Source organism: Pelophylax lessonae (genome assembly GCF_965119305.1).
Source record: "Pelophylax lessonae genome assembly, chromosome: 1".
In the NCBI taxonomy this organism is placed as follows: Eukaryota; Metazoa; Chordata; class Amphibia; order Anura; family Ranidae; genus Pelophylax; species Pelophylax lessonae.
Window position 1 is genome coordinate 694,308,263 of NC_138768.1, and position 22,368 is coordinate 694,330,630.

The window sequence follows — 22,368 nt, forward strand, 5'->3', positions numbered from 1 at the left end:
CAGTAGGAACCAATGGCTCCAGCTGCTGTGTGAGCCAATTGAGAGAGAGAGATCCGGGAGAGCTGCTGTTCTCATGCACATTGCTGGATCGAGATGGGGCTCAAGTATAAGGCGGGGACTGGGGGGAGCTGCACCCAGAATGTTTTTTAACTTAATACATTGAATGCCTCAAGGTAAAAAAAAAAAAAAAACCTTCTGCCTTTAGAGCCACTTTAAGGTAGTTATAAAGGATTGTCATCAAATTGTGGCTCCTAAGAGTGTAAATGTATATATTAAAAACTAAAACCCATAACTGCACATGGAAATATTTCTATACATTTTAGCTCTACCATAAGGACTTACACGCTTGGTCGGGTGGATGGCCTAAGATGTGCAACTTGTTCAGCAGGACCAGTAGCCAATCTCTGCCCAGCAGTAGAAGATGTTGCCCCAGAGGTTGTAGAGACAATAACAGCAGCAGTCAGTGGTGGAGGAGGAAGAATAGGTGGATTCAGATCCTGAGAGAAAATGAAAAAAAAAAAAAATCACTTCACTAGTCTGTAGGTTAAATACATCCAGAAACATTTAATGTTACAGTGGTCACGATAAAACAAACTTTGGGGAAAAATAATTGTGTTCCAATTACTTGTGTGATCCAATGTCATAATTTTGGCTTCCAACAGTGTTTTTTAGGCATAAAAGTTGGTCCTACTTTCTATACCTGATGTATAAATTTATTTCCATAACTGTGTATGACAAGAGAATTGCAGCGAAATCTGGCAAAAGGCATGATGCCACCTCTAGAGTGAGCCAGGCTTTCCAAACCAGTTACACTGACACTGGCGCAGCAAAATAAATAGTATTCAGCCTAAAAAAAAATTTGTTCAAGTGGTGTTTAATTTTATGCAATGTGGCATGATAAAAAAAAAAAGAAAACAAAAAGCATATTTCACCTGTATGTACAATTATAACCTTCATCTCGCAGCTCTTCCTAGATTGTAAAATAAACGATGCATTTTTTTTTAAACTGTGATGACCATATCCAAACTATCCATTGAAATAGTACAGCTCTGCTAAATTTTCTGAACTTTATAAAACCTACATTAGTAATAAAAAGCAATAAAAAGTAATAAATGTAATAATAAGTACACGCTATTCAGTATGTCTATGAAAATATAATTACAGATATTTTTAGGTTTTTAACTTTAATATATCTCCAACTGCCACAAAAAAAAACAAATCAACCTATTCAGGCCTTGCAGAATGAGACCAGAGTTTTAAAGAACAACTCTCACTTCAATTTTTTTCAGTGTTCTGTTCCCTAGGGCAGGGTTTTTCATCTTTTCTAGTCAAGGCACCCTATTCTAAAATGTAAAAAACTAAACGAATAGTTTTACATCACTCAGAGGCCTTTGTTCTTCCAAAGAAAACACACATTTGAACACTGGTACTGACTAGTATACCAATGTTTCCCTTCTCTGTCCAACATCCTCCTTCTCAACCAAGTACGTCATTAGTTGTTTGAATGCTGATAGCTGGAAGGTTGTAATGGTGCACAATGAAAACTTTGTTTAACTAAAAGGCAGGCTTCGTCCACCCACTGACTTGTACACAGTTTTGGGCAATTTTTAGGCACGTTTCCAAAGCAACCCTAAAGAAACCTGAAGGCATCCCAAGGTGTCAGGGCACCCTAGTTGAAAAAGGCTGTCCTAGGGGACAAATTTCATGTAGTACTTGGTTCTATGTTACTACATGCTTTATAAGTCTAGCTTTGGGGCTGAACATGGTATGTTCCTATTCCCACTGCCATCTGACAGTGTAGCTATCAAAGAAATTACTTTTTAATTACTGGCACTGATCTCTTTGCATAAGACAAGCAAAGATAAGAGGAATGCACAGGGACAGAAGGCTGACATGCCCCCCTCCCCTCTATGCATTTCTCTTGCCAATCATTAGGCAGCAATTTCCTAGCTAGCTACATTATAAGAGGATTGCAGAGGTGGGATGGCGACACCCTGTCTGACCAGCATGGTGTAGTATGACAATTTTGGTAGTTAAATAGTACGTTTTTATAGAGGTCAGAACAAAAATAAAGACATCTGAGGAGGAAAAAGGGACAACGGAATTTGCTTCCAAAGAAAAACAGTCTCTCCAAATGCAAAATATTCCAGGGATCCCCACTAGTCTTACAGTATTCCCACCAGTGATGGGAATAACGGTGTTAAAGTAAACGGCATTACATAATGCCGTTACTTTTGCGGGTAACTAGTAATCGGATTACTTTCCCCCCCCGTGGTAACGCCGTTACCATTACTTAAACGGTGTTACCACAATTACATCTACCGACATTAGATGGCAGTAATGCAATTCCTCCTCACTCCTCTATGACCCTGCCGGCGCTGTCTGCAGTACTGGCATGTGTGATATGGAGGAGAGCGGACCAGCCGAGGGGAACCGTGAGAGCCCTGCACTGTACCTGTACATCCACCAACCCCCCCATATACAGTAAACCCCCCTCTTTTGCGGGAGTTACGTTCTGGACCCAGCCGCGAAAAATGAAAATCCGCGAAATAGAAAAACCCTATTAAAATGCATTGTAGGCATGTTTTTTTTACTGTCACTGTACGTGTAAAAGCATTTTAAGGTCTTTAAACACACTTTTAATAATTTATATAGTAAAATAACCTTACAAAAAAAAACGCAATATACCGGGACCGCAAAAACTGAACCGCGATGGAGCGGGGGTTTACTGTACATCAACCTACCCACCCTATACACCCACTGACCCCTATTATACACCTACCTACCGACCCTATACACCCACTGACCCCTATATACACCTACCCACCCACCCTATACACCCACTGACCCCTATTATACACCTACCTACCCACCCTATACACCAACTGACCCCTATATACACCTACCTACCCACCCTTTACACCCACTGACCCCTATATACACCTACCTATCCACCCTATACACTCACTGACCCTTCTTTACACCTACTTACTCACCCTATACACCCACTGACCCCTATATACATCTACCGACCCACCCTATACACCGGTAGTGTACCACGCAGGTACCAGTGTACCACGCAGCCAGCCAGTACCACTCAGCAAATACCACTCATACAAGTTATTTGACATATTTGATTATTTTTTTAAAGTAACGCAATAGTTACTTTCCCTGGAAATTAGTTACTTTTTTACTGATGTAGCTCAGTTACTTTTTGGGAGAAGTAACTAATAACTATAACTAATTACTTTTTTTAAGTTACATGACCAACAATGATTCCCACTAACCCACTAGTGTTGCACAATACGAATATTTGTTGGGGATTGCAGAATTGTTTCTTTTGTTTTGCTGATAAAATTGAGATGAATGGAAATGTCCTTATGCTTGCTTTTATTGTAATAGCAAGTTACACAAAAGGGCCTATGAATGTGCATGCCAAATGAAGGGAAAGATTGAGCTGGGATCAAATGACTCTTTGCCAACTGATCGGATCCCTGCGTTTTTGGCCAGCTTGAGCAATAATCAGTTGCGCTACCAGTTCTTTATGATAGAGTACTCAAACAGGCATTGTGTCCTCTCTACAGAAAGCAGGAGGAATTTGCTGTGGAAACAATGCAAACCACCAGCAAATAAAAAGCCAACAGCGACAGCTACATAACAGTCAGTCGAGCATTAATGTATATATATGCAGTCAGTATGTAAACAATGAAAACAGCATGTGGATAGTACATAAACACTCCATTTATGCAAAGAGTTAAGTCATAAGCCTGAAACTGTTCTGGAAAGCCTTCTAATTCAGCTGCAGCCTACCTGAAACCGCAGCAGCGAGGATTTTAAAGCAAACCCCTTTGATGTGTGTCGGGCTATTGTTCACACTTTCTCCCTGTCTCTTCTTTTACTCTGTCTATTAACACTGCCACCCTTTGAAATGTATCAGTGCTGAGGGTAGCAATCTGTAAAAGGCACATAAGGTTGTCTTTGAAAAGCAGTGATGCAATTGTTAGCTGGTAATCCATAAAACATTACACAGTGCTTTAGGATTCTCTGTAGCAAAACTTAAGAGGAAACAGAAAAACAAAAGGCAGCCTCCCTCAAAGACCCAATTTTCCTTTACGGCTTCACAAATTTACAGGGGAGAGAAAAAAAATCTAATTAGGCAAATCAGAAATATAGTTTATGTCATAATAAGGACAGGATCTAGATGTATCCTAATCCACTTGGCAATTTAACACCCACAGGCTTTTGTAGACACAAAAATGTGTCTTCTCTGCTCAATTCCATTGCAATGTTCCAACTGGCAAACATATCCCTCTGTAGTTTCCGAGTTTCTTCCCTTTTCTATTTTTAAAAGAGAAGAAAAATGTTGTATGGAGTTCAACAGAACAGCAAGGGGAAAATCTGGCTGCCTGACGTGTCTCTATACACACAAGCTATTTATTTTCTCGTCATGTGGGACTCACAGGCCCAGAATAGCACATGTACTAAGTCTCAAATTGGCAGGCAGTGAAGGGGTTAATATTAACCCCCATGATCACCAACGCCTGCACATTTCTTTAGCACAGGAACCAAAAATGTAATACATTGTGAAAAGGCATCAAGTATTGCTTATAACCCAGACAATGCAGTATTCATCTGGGGTAAACTGCTTAGCAGCTCAAATAATCGCCGAGATTTGGCACAAAAGTTGTTTCTGTGGACTCCTCAGTTTTTAATACAGGGAATGATTATTATCCACATCAACGAATGTCCGTATATCTGCAAGTTAACTTTAACTATCCACTGAAAAAGTGCACAGTAAATGACAATACTAAAGGAGTGCATTTATTAAAAAACAAAATGCCCAGCAATCTGCCCAGTGAAAGTGCATGTATATTTGTTATGTACAAATGCGGCAAAAATGATATAAAACTATTTCCTGTGTAAGTTTAAAGGTTTTTCATTTATATAAAACAGAAAATACTACATTTGGCCACTAGATGGCTCTCTCTCTCTTTTTTTTTTTAATTAATGAACGTGAACATTAACACAGAGCAGCCCCCTGATCCTACCCTTTTCAGGTCCTTTGCTAGTGCTTCTGGCCCCTCCCCCTTGTAGAGTGCCCCCCGTAGCAAGCCACTTGCTAGGGGGCACTCATGCGTGCTTGCTCCAGAGCCAACTCGTGTGTCCATAAGACACACAGAGTATGGCTTTGCCCCACCCACTCATTGATAGAATACAAAGCTGCCTATGAAAGGCCGACACTATTTTGTTCCAAGTGTGAGATGGGAAGGTCATGTCTCACACCCAGAACATTGTGCTGTATACTGTAAGTAGTTGAGGCTACATACAGTTTCTACAGCATGCCCAGCACATGCTAGTGTAGCAGATAGTTTGTTTGGGTCAGCTTGGCCCCAACAATTTAAAGTGAAAATAAAACAGGAAAGCAGCTGTAAGGCAAGATTCACACTTGTGCGGCTCTGAAGGGTGCGTTTTGCGCAGGCACAGCAGCCGATTCATTTGAATGGGCTGCTGTGCCTCCTGAAAAGGTCTCTGCTCCATTTTTGAAAATGCTGCCCCCATGGAAACTGCAAGTGCAGTGTGGTTCCAATGCATGAGGGTGCCATTAATCCTAATGGCACCCCCACAAATCGCCTGACTGACAGCGTGTTTCTCTGTGATTGGGGGATTTTTGGAATTGCGGCTGTGGGAACAGGTGTGGTCCCGCAGAGGCAATCACCCACACAGGTGTGAACCTAGCCTTAAGGTAGTGTATCATTACAAATATTTTTTTAATTGCAACTATTGTAAATACCTGAATTTGACTTCATTTAAGCCTTATAATCCCCTATACAGCGGCACTTAGCCTGGGGTGCCAATCAGCATGCAGTATTGCGCACCCAATCAGATAACTTGTATGTTGACAGGAGGAGTAAGCAGAGTGATCAGAGGGATGACCACTTCAGTGTACATTCAACATGCTGTGGGGCAAGGTGGTGTTTCTGATTTGTAACAAAGAAAGCTGTATCGTTTACCTGGATGTGCTGACAAAGCTGTATAAATCTTAGGACTGATCGGATAGAAATGCAAATCCTTTGACAGGTAAAGAAAAAAGCTCCTTCCTATGTATTGCATGTTGCATCACAGCTATAAATTAACTTCAAAATATAGATAAGCTGCCCTCTTCCTGAAAATATTGCCTGGCTGTTATGATTTTTACCTTACTGGCAATACTTCTTAAATCACTGACCCGGGATAAGTAGGCAGCCAGCGATGTCAGAACTACTTACCTGCATGATGTTGGCTAGAAATGTATTACCTGTGTTCAATAATAAACCTCACGGTTTAAAAAAAAAAAACACCAGATATTTGCATAAATTCACTCATTAACGCAGCAGAAAAAAACAAATAAATGTAAAATATAATATAATAAAATGCCATAGTAGCATATATCAATGTGGAATATATTGCTTAAACATGGCACAGGAAACAAAAGGCTCCATCCATATAACACACTGCATTTTACAGATCTACCTACATTTTTAAATCCAACCTTTCAGCTTAGTACTACTTAGCCCTGTGATCTCTATAATGACCTCTTTCTAGCAAGCTTTGACAGTTGCTGTCTATATAATACAATAATTGCATGCAAGTTCTCTGGTTATTAATTTTGTGCTGTCTCCCAAAATCACTTCTAGCAAATCACTTCCTTATGACTCATTGATGACTTTTACTGTTAAAATATTTAGTGCTATGAATATTAGCAGCAGTAACTGTATACTTTCCAAAGCAAATGCTAAAAATGTGAAAAAAAAAAAAAAAACATGCATAACTGCCTTCACCCCTCTCTGTTTTAAGGCAACTGTGTTTTCCACAAAAATCAATTAAGAAAACATTAAAGCTGTTTTCATGTCAAAATGTTTTTTCCCTAATGCATTCCCCACATTAACCACTTGCGGACCGCCCACCGTACATTTACTGCGGCAGGGTGGCGGCTCTGTGCCAGATCATGTACCTAGTACGTAATCTGACACTTCGGGTCACAGCGGGAGCCAAGCGGTGGGTACCGCGGACTCGATGTCTGCCGGCACCCGCTGATTACAAGGCAGATTGTTGTTCTGTTAGCGGAGAAGGTTTTGATCCTGTGTATCTGCAAAGCAGGAACACAGATCTTTGCTTTTCCCTAGTCAAAACACCTCCCCCAAAGTGAGTAAGCACTAGCTAGGCACACAATTAACCATTTGAGTGCCCCTGATGTTAACCCCTTCCCAGCCAGTGTCATAAGTACAATGACCCTGCATATTTTTTAAGCACTGATCACTGTATTAGTGTTACTGGTCCCCAAAACGTGTCATAAATGTCAGTTAGGTGTCTGATTTGACCGCTGCAATATTGCAGTCCTGCTATAAGTCAATGATTGCCGCCATTACTAGTAAAAAAAAAAATAATAATAAATAAAAATATCAGTTTGTAGAGGCTATAACTTTTGTGCAAACCAATCAATATACACTTATTGGGATTTTCTTTTACCAAAAATATGTAGCAGAATAAATATTGGCCTAAGTTGATGAAGAAATTCGATTTTTTACATTTTTTGGGGGGGATGTTTTACAGCAGAAAGTAAAAAAAATATTGTTTTTTTTTTTTTTTTTTCAAAATTGTCAGTCTTTTTTTTGTTTTTAGCACCAAAAAAAAAAAAGGACAAAAAATGTATTTGGGTACAGTGTTGCACGACCGGGCAATTATCAGGTAAAAAAAACAGTGCTGTATCGCAAAAAATGGGCTGGTCATGAAGGGGGGAAAATCTTCAGAGCGCGAGTGGTTAAAGTGGTTGCAAAATCCTCACATATACCCAAGTAAAGTGAATAGCCTCAGATGATACACAAAGATCAAACAAATCCTCCTACATAGGTTTTTATCTGCAGTCTTCTCTTCCCTACAACCCTTCAAAAGTGCAGATTTGTGATAAAATCTTCATGCATATGTGAGGAGTACAGAGGAGGGGGTGGAGAGCTGCAGTTACAGCTCTTATACACGGTGTGAGAGCTGATTAGAGGAAAGAGACACACACACCACCACATAGGCAGAGAAACAAAGGAACATGCAGAGCTGTATTCTGAACAGATAAGCCCCATGCTGAGCTCCCTCCCCCATCAAAAACTCTCTCATGTGTCGGAAAACTTCTCAGAAGGGACTCATGCTGATAACTAAAGAACGAAGCACCAGAGAAAAATGACACTTAGAGCTTTGGAGAGAGAGAAGTAAATAATACAGATATGTGTGCTTAGTTCAAATTTCATGACTGGGGTTTACAACCAATAAGGTAAAAAGCTCCATTAACTGTTCTACCCATCCCCTCCCTAAACTATTACATGACTCCTCTCACTGCTCCTAGCTGCAGCACCCCTCTTCTAGCTTCTTGGTCTCACAGGAGACCCAATGAAAAGAGGGAGCCATAGGTTCCTGCTGCTGTTGGTCAAACTCTCGTGAGGAGGGAGCAGGGGCATGGCTTACAGGTGCTGTGTGATGCATGCAGCCTGGCTCAGGTGCATGTGCAAACAGGGGTGACCCCTAGGCACCCAGCTTGCTAAGGCGGCACCCAGGGGAAGAAGGAGGTAAGGGACCGCTCTGTGCAATATCGTTATAACATCTTTTATTTTAAACAAACAAAAATAATAAGCTTTAGTATCACTTTAAATGTGAGCCAACACATGCAGGTTGGCGTGTGTTGTGTCTTTAGGAGTTCATTGATTTCAATGAAATCTTGACACAGATTCCGCCACACATCTAAACTTATCCTAAAGTTAAGTGCAGCGTTAGTACACTTACCCATAGTGGGCTCAGTTATTCTGTCAGGGCTGACTGTATACCTCATCACACATTTTGCTGAGACCTTCATGTGTGGCCTTCATAGCTTCTCCTCCAAAATCATTCCACTTGGCCCAAACATGCTGTGTAAGTGCACGGTGAACCTATACAGTGTAATTATTGAATATCAGCAAGGACGGGTAAGTATGTGCCCTGACAGAAGTGCTGGGGAAGGGCACTATATGTGCACTTACCCTTTAAAGTGAAAATTCTGCAACATCATTGCAATTACTCGTGTTTGTACACAGTTTTGTATTAAAAAACTTTGGATTCTGCCAAATGAAACCTGTGCAAATATGGTGTAAAAATGTTTTGAACCTACTGCAATTCCCTCTTAAAATGATTTTTTTTTTTTTTTTTTTAAAGCAGGTTTATAATTACCTGCTCTGTACAATCGAGCCCTGAACCGCCTCTTCTCAGTTTGCCACCATAAGAAGCTGCTTCCTATCGTGGTACACCAGAGGGGTGATCACAAGCCACACTGCCTGTGTCCAAAGACAGACAGTGCGTCTTGGCCCTGCCCCTCGCTCCCTTGTCACAAAGGGAAAGCTGCAAATCATGTGAGACCAGGAAGTGAGTCGCTGCAGATGAGCATAGAGACAGATCGGGTGAGGACTCCGGTAAGTTTACGGGGTGGTGAGGGTGTGATACTTTAACCTAAACAAATTTACCTTAATGCAAGGAATGCATCAAGGTAAAAAATATTTAAACTTTAAAACCACTTTAATAGTACATATAGCTCATGCAAACTTGACAGCCAGAATATGTTGATGTCTGCATGTGTCATGGCTGCTTCCCTGGGAAATAAAAGATAGTAGTTACAGTAACTGGTAACTGGCAATTGCCCAGCAGATGGTAAAGCTTGTTACATGCACAGCACGATTTAGTGGCTGAAAGACTGCCATACATTGGCAGAGAGCCAATGCATTCAGTATTTCTACTTTTTTTTTTTTTTACTGAGGCCTGTCTGCAGTGATGGGCAAAGAAGGAGGAAAAACCAAACAGAAGTACCGCATGTTTATTGTTTCTACAACTGTTGGGGACAGCGGAGTCCAAAAACAGCAAATTTTTACACCGAGAAAGGTATTGTTCTCTGGAATGGTTGTAATCCTTCCTGGAATTCATCTTACTAGATATAATGCCTGGGACACAAGGGCCAAGTATCGGCCAGTTCAACAGAAACTGAGCAAGACAGCTCAATAGGGAGATCGCTGTATGAAAATTGCATTGTTAGTACAGTGAACACCTTCTGAGCTCTTCAGTTAAAAAAAAAAAAAAAAGTAGTGTGTACCAGTAATTGGGGTCGAGGGGGGTAGGCGGGTGTCAGATAAAAGTATCACAACCTCCTTTGTGGTAACTGGATTAACATAGGAAAACAATGAATGCTGTGGTAGACAAAGTATATTAGGTGGGGGAGATATCTGGACAGTGAAGATAATGCATTCCATCAATCTTATTTTTTAAATGATTGGCGATATGCTGGGCATTGAATGAGGTAGGAAAGATTGGAGGAGGACTGGATGAGATGGTGTTAATGGGAGTGCTGAAACAGGTCTCTTTGGCAGCACAGAGACAGTAATCGTATTTTTGGAGAGCAGATTTATATAGGGTAAAGTGTTTGTAGGAATTCATTTTACACTATAGTCACCAAAGAGCACAACAAGGCCTTTTGAGACTTCTAGTGCCCTCAGTTTGCCAAGGTTGTACAGGTTGGGGCCTGATATTGTGTGTAGTGAGGGGAGCAAATACTGTATGTCCAGGGAGGATGAAAGTGAGCGGTTGTAGACAAAAGTGGCCAGCTCAGGGTTGAACAGGTAGTCTGTTGCCCAGCAGGGAAGAGAAGTGTAAAAGTGTTGAAGGTGTACATGGGTAGATGTTCGTTGGTTGGAGGGATGGGAGGTTAAAGTAACATTAAACCTTTTTTTTTTTTATTAGAATAACAAACATGGTATACTTATCTGCTCTGTGCAATGCTCTTGCATAGAACAGCTCCGATCTTCCTTTTTTGGGTCCCCTGCCGACGCTCCAGGCACCTCCTCTTAGGTGAGTGCGGAACCATGCGGGCTCACTCCTGAGCCGTCCTGTCTGCGTCTATTGACACACACCGGGCACCTCTGCCCCGCCTTCTCGTGACAATTTTTTGATTGACAGCACCAATATGCTCAATGAGGATAGAGACCGTAGCGAGAGCCATTGCTCTCATGCACGTCGCTGAATCGGATCAGGCTGAGGTAAGAATAAGGGGGGCTGGGGGGATCCTGCGGCAGGGAAGTTTTTTTTTTACCTTAATGCATAGAATACATTAGGGTAAAAACCTTGAGGCTTTAGAACCACTTTAAAGATAGGAGTAAGCAGTAGTGCGTGTCCATTGTGTTAAGCCAAATGAAGAGGTTAGGTTGAGGAGCATGAGAAGCAGCTGGGGTGTTGTTAGCTGGGTTCACACTGATGTGAATTGGGTGGGGGTTTCCCCCGCATCCAATTCGCATGACAGGAGAGTGTGACCGACTCTCAATAGAGCCGGCTACACAGCCACGGGGCGGCCGCGGTCCACACTGGAAAAGGGACCTGTGCGTCGTTTCAGGTGCAAATTCAGCAAAAAATTTGGACCCGATTTGCACCTGAAACGGAGAACAGGGACACACCAGACAACCCTGCTGAGACCCGCAGGCGCAGCTAGTGTGAACCCAGACTAACAGGAAATTAGAAGTTCACCAAGGATATTTCATGATACAGTAAAACCTTGGATTGCGAGCATAATTCGTTCCGGAAACATGCTTGTAATCCAAAGCACTCTTATATCAAAGCGAATTTCCCCATAAGAAATAATGGAAACTCAGATGATTCGTTCCACAAGTGCTTCAGTTTATAGTCTATATACAAAGATTATAGCAATTTGATAGGTTGTGTAACCATAAAATGTCCATCCACAATATGCAGCCTTCCCAAGGGGATTAGAAGCAAAATCTAGCAGAGCTACAGAATATAAGAGAGATGAGAGGCGCCTCTAAGTGTAGCAATATGGTTACATTTAATGAAGGTTCAACATTTAGCAACTCACATGGTTGATGATTAAAATAGGCACACCTAAGTATGCAGGCATCTGGGGTAAAGCTGTCCCCATAGACCGTCTTCTGAACCACCGGCTCTCACCACTGTCAGTCTGCAATCGTGACCGGGAAGAATAGCATGCAGTAGAGTGATCTGAAAGTGAGGCTTTGAATCACTCGTGGAACGCAGCGGGGAAGGGTTGATGAAGATGGCTGTGCAGAGGACGGTCTATGTGGACAGCTTTACCCTGGATGCCTGCATTCTTAGATGTGCCTGTTTTAATTATCAACCATGTGAGTTGCTAAATATTGAACCTTCATTAAAATGTCATCATATTGCTACACTTTAGAGGCTCCTCTCTTCTTTTTTATACATGATGCCACTTGTATATCAAGACATCGCTTGTATATCAAGTCAAAATTTATTTAAAAAATTTGCTTGTCTTGCAAAGCGCACTCAAACCAAGTTACTCTCAAACCAAGGTTTTTCTGTATTTCTGAGGGAAGAACATAGGGTAGCCAGGCAGAGAATTCCACAAGGAAGCATGAAGCCAGTCCTAGAGGCTGAGAAATCATTGCAATCCTAGGAGGAACTGAAGAAAACTGATAAATACAGCGGGCTTCAAAAAGGAGCAGGATAAAGAGGCAGGTGTAGGAAGAACTTGAATAGTGCTTTGTGGGAATAGAAGAAAAAAAAAAAAAATTATATACATACAGTATATATATATATACATATATTTTTTTTTTTATAGGAAAAAGGTATTTATTGTCATTAGTTTTACTGCTAACGTATGTTTAAACAAATTTTACCAAGTGTGTTTGCAAGTTATATATATGAGATTTCAATGCCTTCCCTGGCATCTAAAATACAGGGTGGTATATATTGTAAGTATTTTTGTGAAGGATATTCCATCCAGCAGTAAACTTATTTCAGAGCATAAAGAGTATACTAGCCATTTGCTCACTAAATGTACTTACTTTAAAGTTAAAAGATACCAGGCCTCCTACTTCCTTACTCAGTGAAAGGAGAGACCTTGTGCTTTCTTACTAAGACGTTTAGGGGTAGCATTTACTTCGGATCACAAAGAAATGAAGTTAGACCTTCTATTTCTGAAAGAAAGATCTTAAGCCTGCTTTTTCCTCAAAGATCAGAAAGACATAAAACCTGTCAAGCTCTTTTATACCTGGAAGACTAGGATTTCCTCCCACAGAAGCTACTGGTTCTCAAAGAACAGAGGAAAGTTGGGAATGCAAATTTCAGAGATCAGAAAGCGACTATACTTATTATTCTGGTGCAGATAGGGAAAAAAAGGTTATCGTTACCTACTTCGAGTGATATTACATCTTCCAACAAAAGAGAAGAAAAACAGGATATTAGAGAGGAGAATCTACAGTAAAGTGATTAGGAAATAGACTTGCCACTGTTTTATTCCAGAGCAAGAGAATTTTGAGTCAATTATTGGCAATAGAAAAAATGTGGCGGTAATCATTTACCACAGAGTTTATACATTAAGATGGTTTCCCCCGGAAAGAAGATAAAAACACCAGACTCCCTAATTATGCTAAAACAGAAAGAATTCAGGCCTGCTACTTACTCCTAAAGCAGCTTGATAGGTGGCATCCGGTGGAAATGTAAATGTAGAGCCACTTATTACAGGGCTGCTCGGGGGCGGGGTCACAATAAGCCCTGCGGTACTGATATGGACCTAACAAATTGATGAAAAAAACAAAAGAAAAATTACATGAATTTCTATATTTTTATATGAAAGTTAAAGCAGAGGCATGATAGCTTTGAAGATTTACTATTTATGTATATATTTATAAATAAGCTCTAGTTTTTAATTAAGTTTAAAATCCATAAACTTTTCAATGCTTTATTATATTCTGTAAAGTTACTTTCAACTTTATTATGGCATTTATTTCTATTTCTGCATTTAATCAGCATACGCTTACGGAAAAAGTCATGTGGCAATTAGCTTGGACCAGCTTAGTTGTACTGTATCAACATAATGGAATGTCCTTGTTGTGGGACAATCACCCATAAAAATAGGATTCCCTTCATATATGCTTAGGAAAAAGGCTCTTTTTTAATTTTACTGCTTGACGTGATAATCCTATGCTTTCTTTTCATGGGAAAATTATGTAGTGATAAACAAATAACAGTAACATTTAGTAGTGACATCAAGTTAATTTAGACAATAATTTAAGGTTCTCATAATTTCCAGTTGGCACAGGTAATGCTCTGATACAACTGGTGACATTTTCAGTTAGGTGATCATGTAAAAACCCTACTCCAGACCATTTGTCATGGTATGACTCATTGTTTTCCATATTCTCATTCTAGGCTGACAGCAAGATGGTAAATTCACATTAAATGTTAAATCAGTCTAATGTACAGCTCACTTAATAAAATAAAGTCTATGACTCACATACTGTAATCTTTTTCTGCACATCATTTATAATATACAAAATATTTTCCTCTGGATGTCAAATTAAAAAAAAAAAAAAAAAAAAAAAGGTTTTCAGGTTTCGGTGTTTAAATATGATTGTTAAAACTGTGCAAAGTGCAGTTAGTGTGCTGAAAAGGAGTCTTTAGGGGGTGGCTATCACTATAGTCTAACTACAAAATGCAGAAGTTTGGGAGCACGATATAACAGCATCCAGCACTAGGAAATCAGCAGTGGTGTTTCTCAATAGGAATGCACCAGGATCCTCTGTGCTGAAAACCAACCTTCTTGGGCCAAAAGACGCTAGATCTGAAGTCCTGCTAATGGAATCTCAAGTTTCCTTGGGAATGCACCATTATAGCCCACTGCACACCACAGACATTTTAAATGTTTTTAACTTTTTACTTTTCCCTACACAGGCAGTCCCCAGGTTACAAACATACGACTCGTACTAACAAACGGAGGGAGACAACAGGAAGTGAGAAGAAATCCACCCCTAGGAAGGGAAATTCACTCCTGTAAGAGTTATAATGGGGAAAAGGTGTCTCCACTGAAGCTTTATCACCAATCCTTGTTTCAACAACAACAACCCAAAATTTTCAAAATCCAATTGTCCCAGGAACAGAAAGTGGGGTAAAATCATCTTAAAGAGGAAGTAAACCCTCCTCTGACACTTGTACCTATAGGTAAGCCTATATTAAGGCTTACCTATAGGTACTGTAAATATCTCCTAAACATGTACCGTTTTGGAGATATTTACCTTACATGCAGCCAGTGACATCACTGGCGCATGCGCTCTGAAGGAACGGCCACTGGTGCCGTTACTTCAGAGCCCCGTGCCGTGACTGTCGGCTCCCGCGCGCGTGCGCGGGAGTGACGTCACCGCGGCTCCGGCCAATCAGATGGCCGGATGCCGCGATCCCGGAAGACGGGCGACTGGACATGTCGCCCGTCATACAGGTAAGCGGGCGGCACGGCGGGGGCTCGTTCTGAGGTAAGTATTGCATAATGAGCTAGTATGCGATGCATACTAGCTCATTATGTGTTTCTCTTACAGGTAGCCAAAAAAAAAAGTCGGACGGGTTTACAACCTCTTTAACAGGGGCACAGACAGCAAAACAAATGTTACAGGGATGATAACTCTTCCCTATGCTATCCAACAAAAATGTAACTTTTTTTTTTTGGCTGGATTTACACTTTACCTGTTCCAACTTACATACAAATAAACCTATCGTGTTTGTAACCCAGGGACCTCCTGTAACTGTACAGCGCCAAGATCACATGTAGTGTGCAAATCCAGTAAACAGCACTGTTGCACTGTAACGTAAGCTCTAGTAATATTCGACAGAGATCTGAGAGTAGCTAGTGAGCCCATATCATTTTCTTTGTCAAATGCATGCAATTTTCCCCTCAAAGATCAACAATTTATAGCACGCCTCCCCCAGTCTACCAAGGTCCATTATGAAGAGCAACCCTGAGAAAGCACATTCTTCTCTTCTCTGGTGAAGACCATTGACTGCAAATGTACACAGGGGAAGCTCAACAATTCCTAGCACACCTCATCCAGTCCAATGTCGATTCTAGACTGAGGAGCAACCCTGAGAAAGCACATTCTTCTCTTCTCTGGTGAAGACCGTTGACTGCAAATGTACACATGCATAAGATCATCCTAGAAATTAGCAGTGAGATCAGTATAGACTTGCAGTGACACAGAGTGTTTGGTAGTACCAAAGCAAAATTTAGAATATTCCAAGAAACAAAAGATACACAGACCTTAAACACATACATTCTTTAACATGCACTGAGAGAAGTTGATATGGAATCTATATGGTGACAATATGGTTATGCATCTCCATTTTTCTTTGTACCAATTTTCAAAATTGTCTGGGTTACTCATGTCAGTCAGTTATATTCTCCATTGCATTTTTTTCTTCAGGCAACACAAACTGCTTTTATTTATACACTGGGCTAGATGGGTAGTGTCGGTGATGCAATAATACAGTGCCTTGCGAAAGTATTCGACCCCATTGAACTTTGCGACCTTTTGCCACATTTCAGGCTTCAAACATAAAGATATAAAACTGTAATTTTTTGTGAAGAATCAACAACAAGTGGGACACAATCATGAAGTGGAACGAAATTTATTGGATATTTCAAACTTTGTTAACAAATAAAAAACTGAAAAATTGGGCGTGCAAAATTATTCAGCCCCTTTACTTTCGGTGCAGCAAACTCTCTCCAGAAGTTCAGTGAGGATCTCTGAATGATCCAATGTTGACCTAAATGACTAATGATGATAAATAGAATTCACCTGTGTGTAATCAAGTCTCCGTATAAATGCACCTGCACTGTGATAGTTTTAGAGGTCCTTTTAAAGCGCAGAGAGCATCATGAAGAACAAGGAACACACCAGGCAGGTCCGAGATACTGTTGTGGAGAAGTTTAAAGCCGGATTTGAATACAAAAAGATTTCCCAAGCTTTAAACATCCCAAGGAGCACTGTGCAAGCGATAATATTGAAATGGGAGTATCAGACCACTGCAAATCTACGAAGACCTGGCCGTCCCTCTGAACTTTCAGCTCATACAAGGAGAAGACTGATCAGAGATGCAGCAAAGAGGCCCATGATCAGTCTGGATACTGCACAAATCTGGCCTTTATGGAAGAGTGGCAAGAAGAAAGCCATTTCTTAAAGATATCCATAAAAAGTGTCGTTTAAAGTTTGCCACAAGCCACCTGGGAGACATGTTATGTTTGGCATAAAAGCAACACAGCTCATCACCTTGAACACACCATCCCCACTGTCAAACGTGGTGGCAGCATCATGGTTTGGGCCTGCTTTTCTTCAGCAGGGACAGGGAAGATGGTTAAAATTGATGGGAAGATGGATGGAGCCAAATACAGGACCATTCTGGAAGAAAACCTGATGGAGTCTGCAAAAGACCTGAGACTGGGACGGAGATTTGCTTCCAACAATACAATGATCCAAAACATAAAGCAAAATCTACAATGGAATGGTTCACAAATAAACATATCCAGGTGTTAGAATGGCCAAGTCAAAGTCCAGACCTGAATCCAATCGAGAATCGGTGGAAAGAACTGAAAACTGCTGTTCACAAACGCTCTCCATCCAACCTCACTAGCTCGAGCTGTTTTGCAAGTGATGGGCAAAAATTTCAGTCTCACAATGTGCAAAACTGATAGAGACATACCCCAAGCGACTTACAGCTGTAATCGCAGCAAAAGGTGGCGCTACAAAGTATTAACTTAAGGGGGCTAAATAATTTTGCACGGCCAATTTTTCATTTTTTTATTTGTTAAAAAAGTTTGAAATATCCAATAAATTTCGTTCCACTTCATGATTGTGTCTCACTGGTTGTTGATTCTTCACAAAAAATTACAGTTTTATATCTTTATGTTTGAAGCCTGAAATATGGCAAAAGGTCCCAAAGTTCAAGGGGGCCGAATACTTTCACAAGGCACTGTATATGGAAATCACAAAGTAATATTAATTGAGACTATTAGTAGTTTTTTTGTTTCTTTTTTGGTTGCAACGAAAGTAGTGTGTGCGCCAATATGATGAAATTCAAGAAGAAAGAACGGTTTTTAATTAAGTAAGCAAGAGTAGGAGGCTTAGCAAATGTTAGAAAAGGTATGTTTTTTGCAAAAGAGCAGAATTATTTTTGGAGGCCATCATTCTCACCTGAGAAGGTGCGCTACAAGACAGGCCAGACAGCTCGCTTATCCTGGCCGCAGCTGTGGGATTGCTGGAGCTGATGAGCACTGGGGGGCTGATCTCCATGGAATGGCGGTTCTGCACAGATTGCGACGACTTGTTGGACATGGTGAGCGAGGTGAACGAATGACGCTTTTTGGTGTTCTTTTTGGCATCTGTGTGCTTTTGGGAAGAGCTGCTATGTGCTGTTCCAGATGTTCCTTCCCCAGAGTCCACTACTCCTGATGGCTTGTCCAACTCTATGAGCTGCTTAGCCGCTGAATTAAACTGAAACAAGAGAAAAAAGAGAGACATGGTTTACAGCTAGAATCATACACAGAAGCAAAAACACCTTTTATTCGAGGAAATAAAATTAGACACAAACCCAGATAACCTATTGCTCTTGGGATCAAAGTTCCTAAAGTGTAAGCATTTCTACAAGTAGCAGATTGGGACTTCTACTTCATCAGGTTCCATTATACCAGCAAAATGTTTTGAAACAAATATTTCACTTTGAACACAAAATTAGAACAAGAATCAAGAACTAAAAGACTCCTTTAAGGATAACATAAGAATAGCTAATATAAAAGATACTCTCTCTCTGTATTTGTCTGGGCTATGATACTTAGACTGTGCAATATGCAGTATAGCCTACACAGCTTAAAGTGGTTGTAAAGGCACAATATTTTTTTTACCTTTATGCATTCTAAGGTAAAAATCTGTGTGCAGCAGCCCCCTAATAATTACCTGAGCCCTCTCGATCCAGCGATGTCCACGAGAGCCTTGCTTCTCCGGGGACTCGCACTCCTAATTGGCTTCTGTCAATTACAGCCACTGAGCCAATTAGGAGATGGCTCTGTATGTGAATAGACACACAGAAACGTGGTTCAGGAGTGTGCCTGCTTGGGTGCCCCCAGAGCAAGTGCCTGTTGTGGGGGCACCCAGCAGGAGGGAGGAGTCAGGAGCGCCGGCGCGGGACCCGAGAAGAGGATCCAGGCTGTTCTGTGCAAAACCATTGCACAGAGCAGGTGAATAGAGCATGTTATTTAACCACTTTACAACCGGAGGATTTTGCTGTCTTCCGTCCAGGCCACTTTTTGCGATTCGGCGCTGTGCGACTTCAACTGACAATTGCGCGGTCGTGCGACGCCGTACCCAAACGAAATTTACGTCCTTTTTTTCCCACAAACAGAGCTTTCTTTTGGTGGTATTTGATCACCTGTGCGATTTTTACTTTTTGCGCTATAAACAAAAAAAGAGCGTTTATTTTGAAAAAATAACAATATTTTTCACATTTTTTTATATGAAATTCCCCCCAAAAAAGATGTAAAAAACAATTTTTTTAAAAGTTTTTGGCCAATTTGTTTTATGCTACATATGTTTGGTAAAAAAAATCGCAATAAGCGTATTTTGATTGGTTTGCGCAAAAGTTATTGCGTTTACTAACAAAGGGAAAGATTTCTGTCATTTTTGGTGTTTTTTTTTTAACGCGTAATGGCGGCGATCTGCGATTTTTTTTGCGGGACTGCGACATTGCGGCGGACAGACCGGACCCCTGACTGACATTTTTGACACTTTTGGGGGTACCAGTGACATTACTGCAGTAATCAGTGCTATATATATGCACTGTTACTGTAAAAATGACACTGGCAGGGAAGGGGTTAATTTTATTGGAGAGGGAGGGGTTAATGTATGCCTGGTGCTTACTGACGTGTAGGGGGGGAGGTGACTATGTGATTCATGGACAGATCGGATGTCCAGCTATGCTGAACAGTCCGATCTGTCACTCCCTGTCACTATGGAGATCCGCCCGCTGTGTTTACACACAGCGGGCGGATCTCCAGACTCGATCCCCGACGATCGGGTAAGAGCAGCGGCGATCGCCGCTGCTCCTCCCCTGGCCCGACTCCCGCTGTGAATGAAAACAGCGGGAGCGAGCCTCCGGCGGCGCGCAAGCGCCGCCCAGAAGGGGAGGAGTCCAGTCACGTTAATACTACGTGGCTGGACGGGAACGAGCCACTCTGCCGCAGTAGTATTACTGTGAGCGGTTGCAGAGTGGTTAAAAAAGAAAAAAAAATGCAAGGATGTGATATTGTTTTAAGCCCTACTACATGAATAAATATAACAAGCCACAATGAAAAAGGAAACCTGGCAGCAACTGTGGAAATACAATGGACTTAGAAAATCCTGTCAATAAAACGTGTATGAGAGATATCCAACAAATATAAAAATCCCTTATTGGTATAGGGATAACCAGAGGAGCACACACCATTCCCTGATGTGGGGAGACACCAGTACTGAACTCAGAGGCGTAACTAGAACCTTCAGGGCCCCGATGCAAGAAACCATGAAGGGCCCCCCAGACCCCTGGCCGGGGCCCTTCCCTTCAAGCCCGGGGCTCTTCCCACTAATCCTGGGGCTCTTTAATCTCATTGCATGGCCTTTTATTATGGTCCCGCATCAGGATCCTTTCACAAGTTCTGCAGTGGGCCCCCTTCCTGCAATCTTGGGGCCTCCCCACAGTGGTGAAATGCCAGGGCCCGGTCGCAAGTGTGACCTTTGAGATCCTAGAAGTTCACCCACTGGTTTGCTACCGGGCCCCCTGGAGCATGGGGCCCGGTAGCGATTGCAACCCCTGCAACCCCTGTAGTTACGCCCCTGACTGAACTTATTCCCAACCTTTGACAGACAAAAGTCAGATTACACATTTGAAAGGTCTCTTATCACTAGTAAATTTCTATTTGTATTATTTATATTAAGAAACTAAAAAAATGTAAGTACACTACCGTTCAAAAGTTTGGGGTCACTCAGACAATTTCATGTTTTCCATGAAAACTCACTTTTATTCATCAAATGAGTTGCAAAATGAATAGATAATATAGTCAAGACACTGACGAGGTAAGAAATAATAATTTTGTCCTTCAAACTTTGCTTTCATCAAAGAATTCTCCATTTGTACCAATTACAGCCTTGCAGATCTAGCTGTCAATTTGTTGAGGTAATCTGAAGAAATTTCACCTCACCCTTCCTGAAGCACCTCCCACAAGTTGGATTGGCTTGATGGGCACTTCTTACGTACCATACGGTCAAGCTGCTCCCACAACAGCTCAATAGGGTTGAGATCTGGGGACTGCACTGGCCACTCAACAACAGACAGAATACCAGCTGACTGCTTCTTCACTAAATAGTTCTTGCATAGTTTAGAGGTTTGCTTTGGGTCATTGTCCTGTTGTAGAAGGAAACTGGCTCCAATCAACCGCTGTCCACAGGGTATGGAATGGCGTAGCAAAATGGAGTGATTGCTTTCCCTATTCAAAATCCCTTTTACCTTGTACAATCTCCCACTTTACCAGCACCAAAGCAGCCCCAGACCATCACATTACCTCCACCATGCTTGACAGATGGCGTCAGGCACTCCTCCAGCATCTGTTCACTTGTTCTGCGTCTCACAAATGTTCTTCTGTGTGATCCAAACACCTAAAACTTAGATTTGTCTGTCCATAACACTTTTTTCCAATCTTCCTCTGTCCAACGTCTGTTCTTTTGCCCATCTTAATATTTTCCTTTTATTGGCCAGTCTCAGATATGGCTTTTTCTTTGCCACTCGGCCTAGAAGGCCAGCATCTCAGTGTCGCCTCTTCACTGTGGATGTCGAGACCGGCATTTTGCGGGTACCATTTAATGAAGTGGCCAGTTGAGGACTCTAGAGACTCTAATGTACTTGTCATTTTGCTTAGTTGTGCACCGGGGCCTCCCACTTCTCTTTCTATTCTGGTTAGAGCCTGGTTGTGCTGTTCTCTGAAGGGAGTAGTACACACTGTTGTACTTCAGTGTCTTGGCAATTTCTCGCATGGAATAGCCTTCATTTCTCAGAACAAGGATAAACGGTCGAGTTTCACAGTAAGTCAAAAATCCTACGGTAAGTAAAAAATCCCATTTTCTCTTTTGTTCATTGACAGACACAGCTCCTGATCGTCCTAACCATTGGGATGTCCCAAAGCAATGTTAAACATAAGGGGTGGGAACAGCAAAAAAATAAGAAATTCCCAAGGCTAACTATAGCCAACCAGGTAAACAGGAGCTCAACCAAAACAACTGGAGCTCACATAAAAAAACAATACACCCTCAAAAAGGACTAGGTCCTCTAAACAGCAGCCTGAAAAACCTTGCGGTCAAAAAGGAAGCATCCGCAGATGCCAACACATCCACTATATAGAACTTTGAGAAAGCATGACCACCAGTACGACAACCAGGTGGCTACCTTGCAAATCTGTATCACTGACGCCGGATGAAGGAAGGCCCAGGAGGCACTGAG

At 41.5% G+C, this 22,368-nt stretch overlaps 1 protein-coding gene across 3 annotated transcripts in view; it reads right to left on the reverse strand.

The window, feature by feature from the left end:
* SH3RF1 (SH3 domain containing ring finger 1) overlaps nucleotides 1-22,368 on the reverse strand; it is a 261,467-nt gene that overhangs the window by 36,333 nt on the left and 202,766 nt on the right. For 2 of the 3 annotated variants that reach the window (XM_082243142.1, XM_082243143.1), the window contains exons 5-7: nucleotides 18,042-18,341; nucleotides 13,487-13,597; nucleotides 343-497 (exon numbers count right to left, since the gene is read on the reverse strand). In XM_082243142.1, coding sequence (XP_082099268.1) covers nucleotides 343-497; nucleotides 13,487-13,597; nucleotides 18,042-18,341 — 566 coding nt within the window. The remainder of the gene's footprint in view (nucleotides 1-342; nucleotides 498-13,486; nucleotides 13,598-18,041; nucleotides 18,342-22,368) is intronic. The other variant, XM_082243144.1, reaches the window with a different exon arrangement.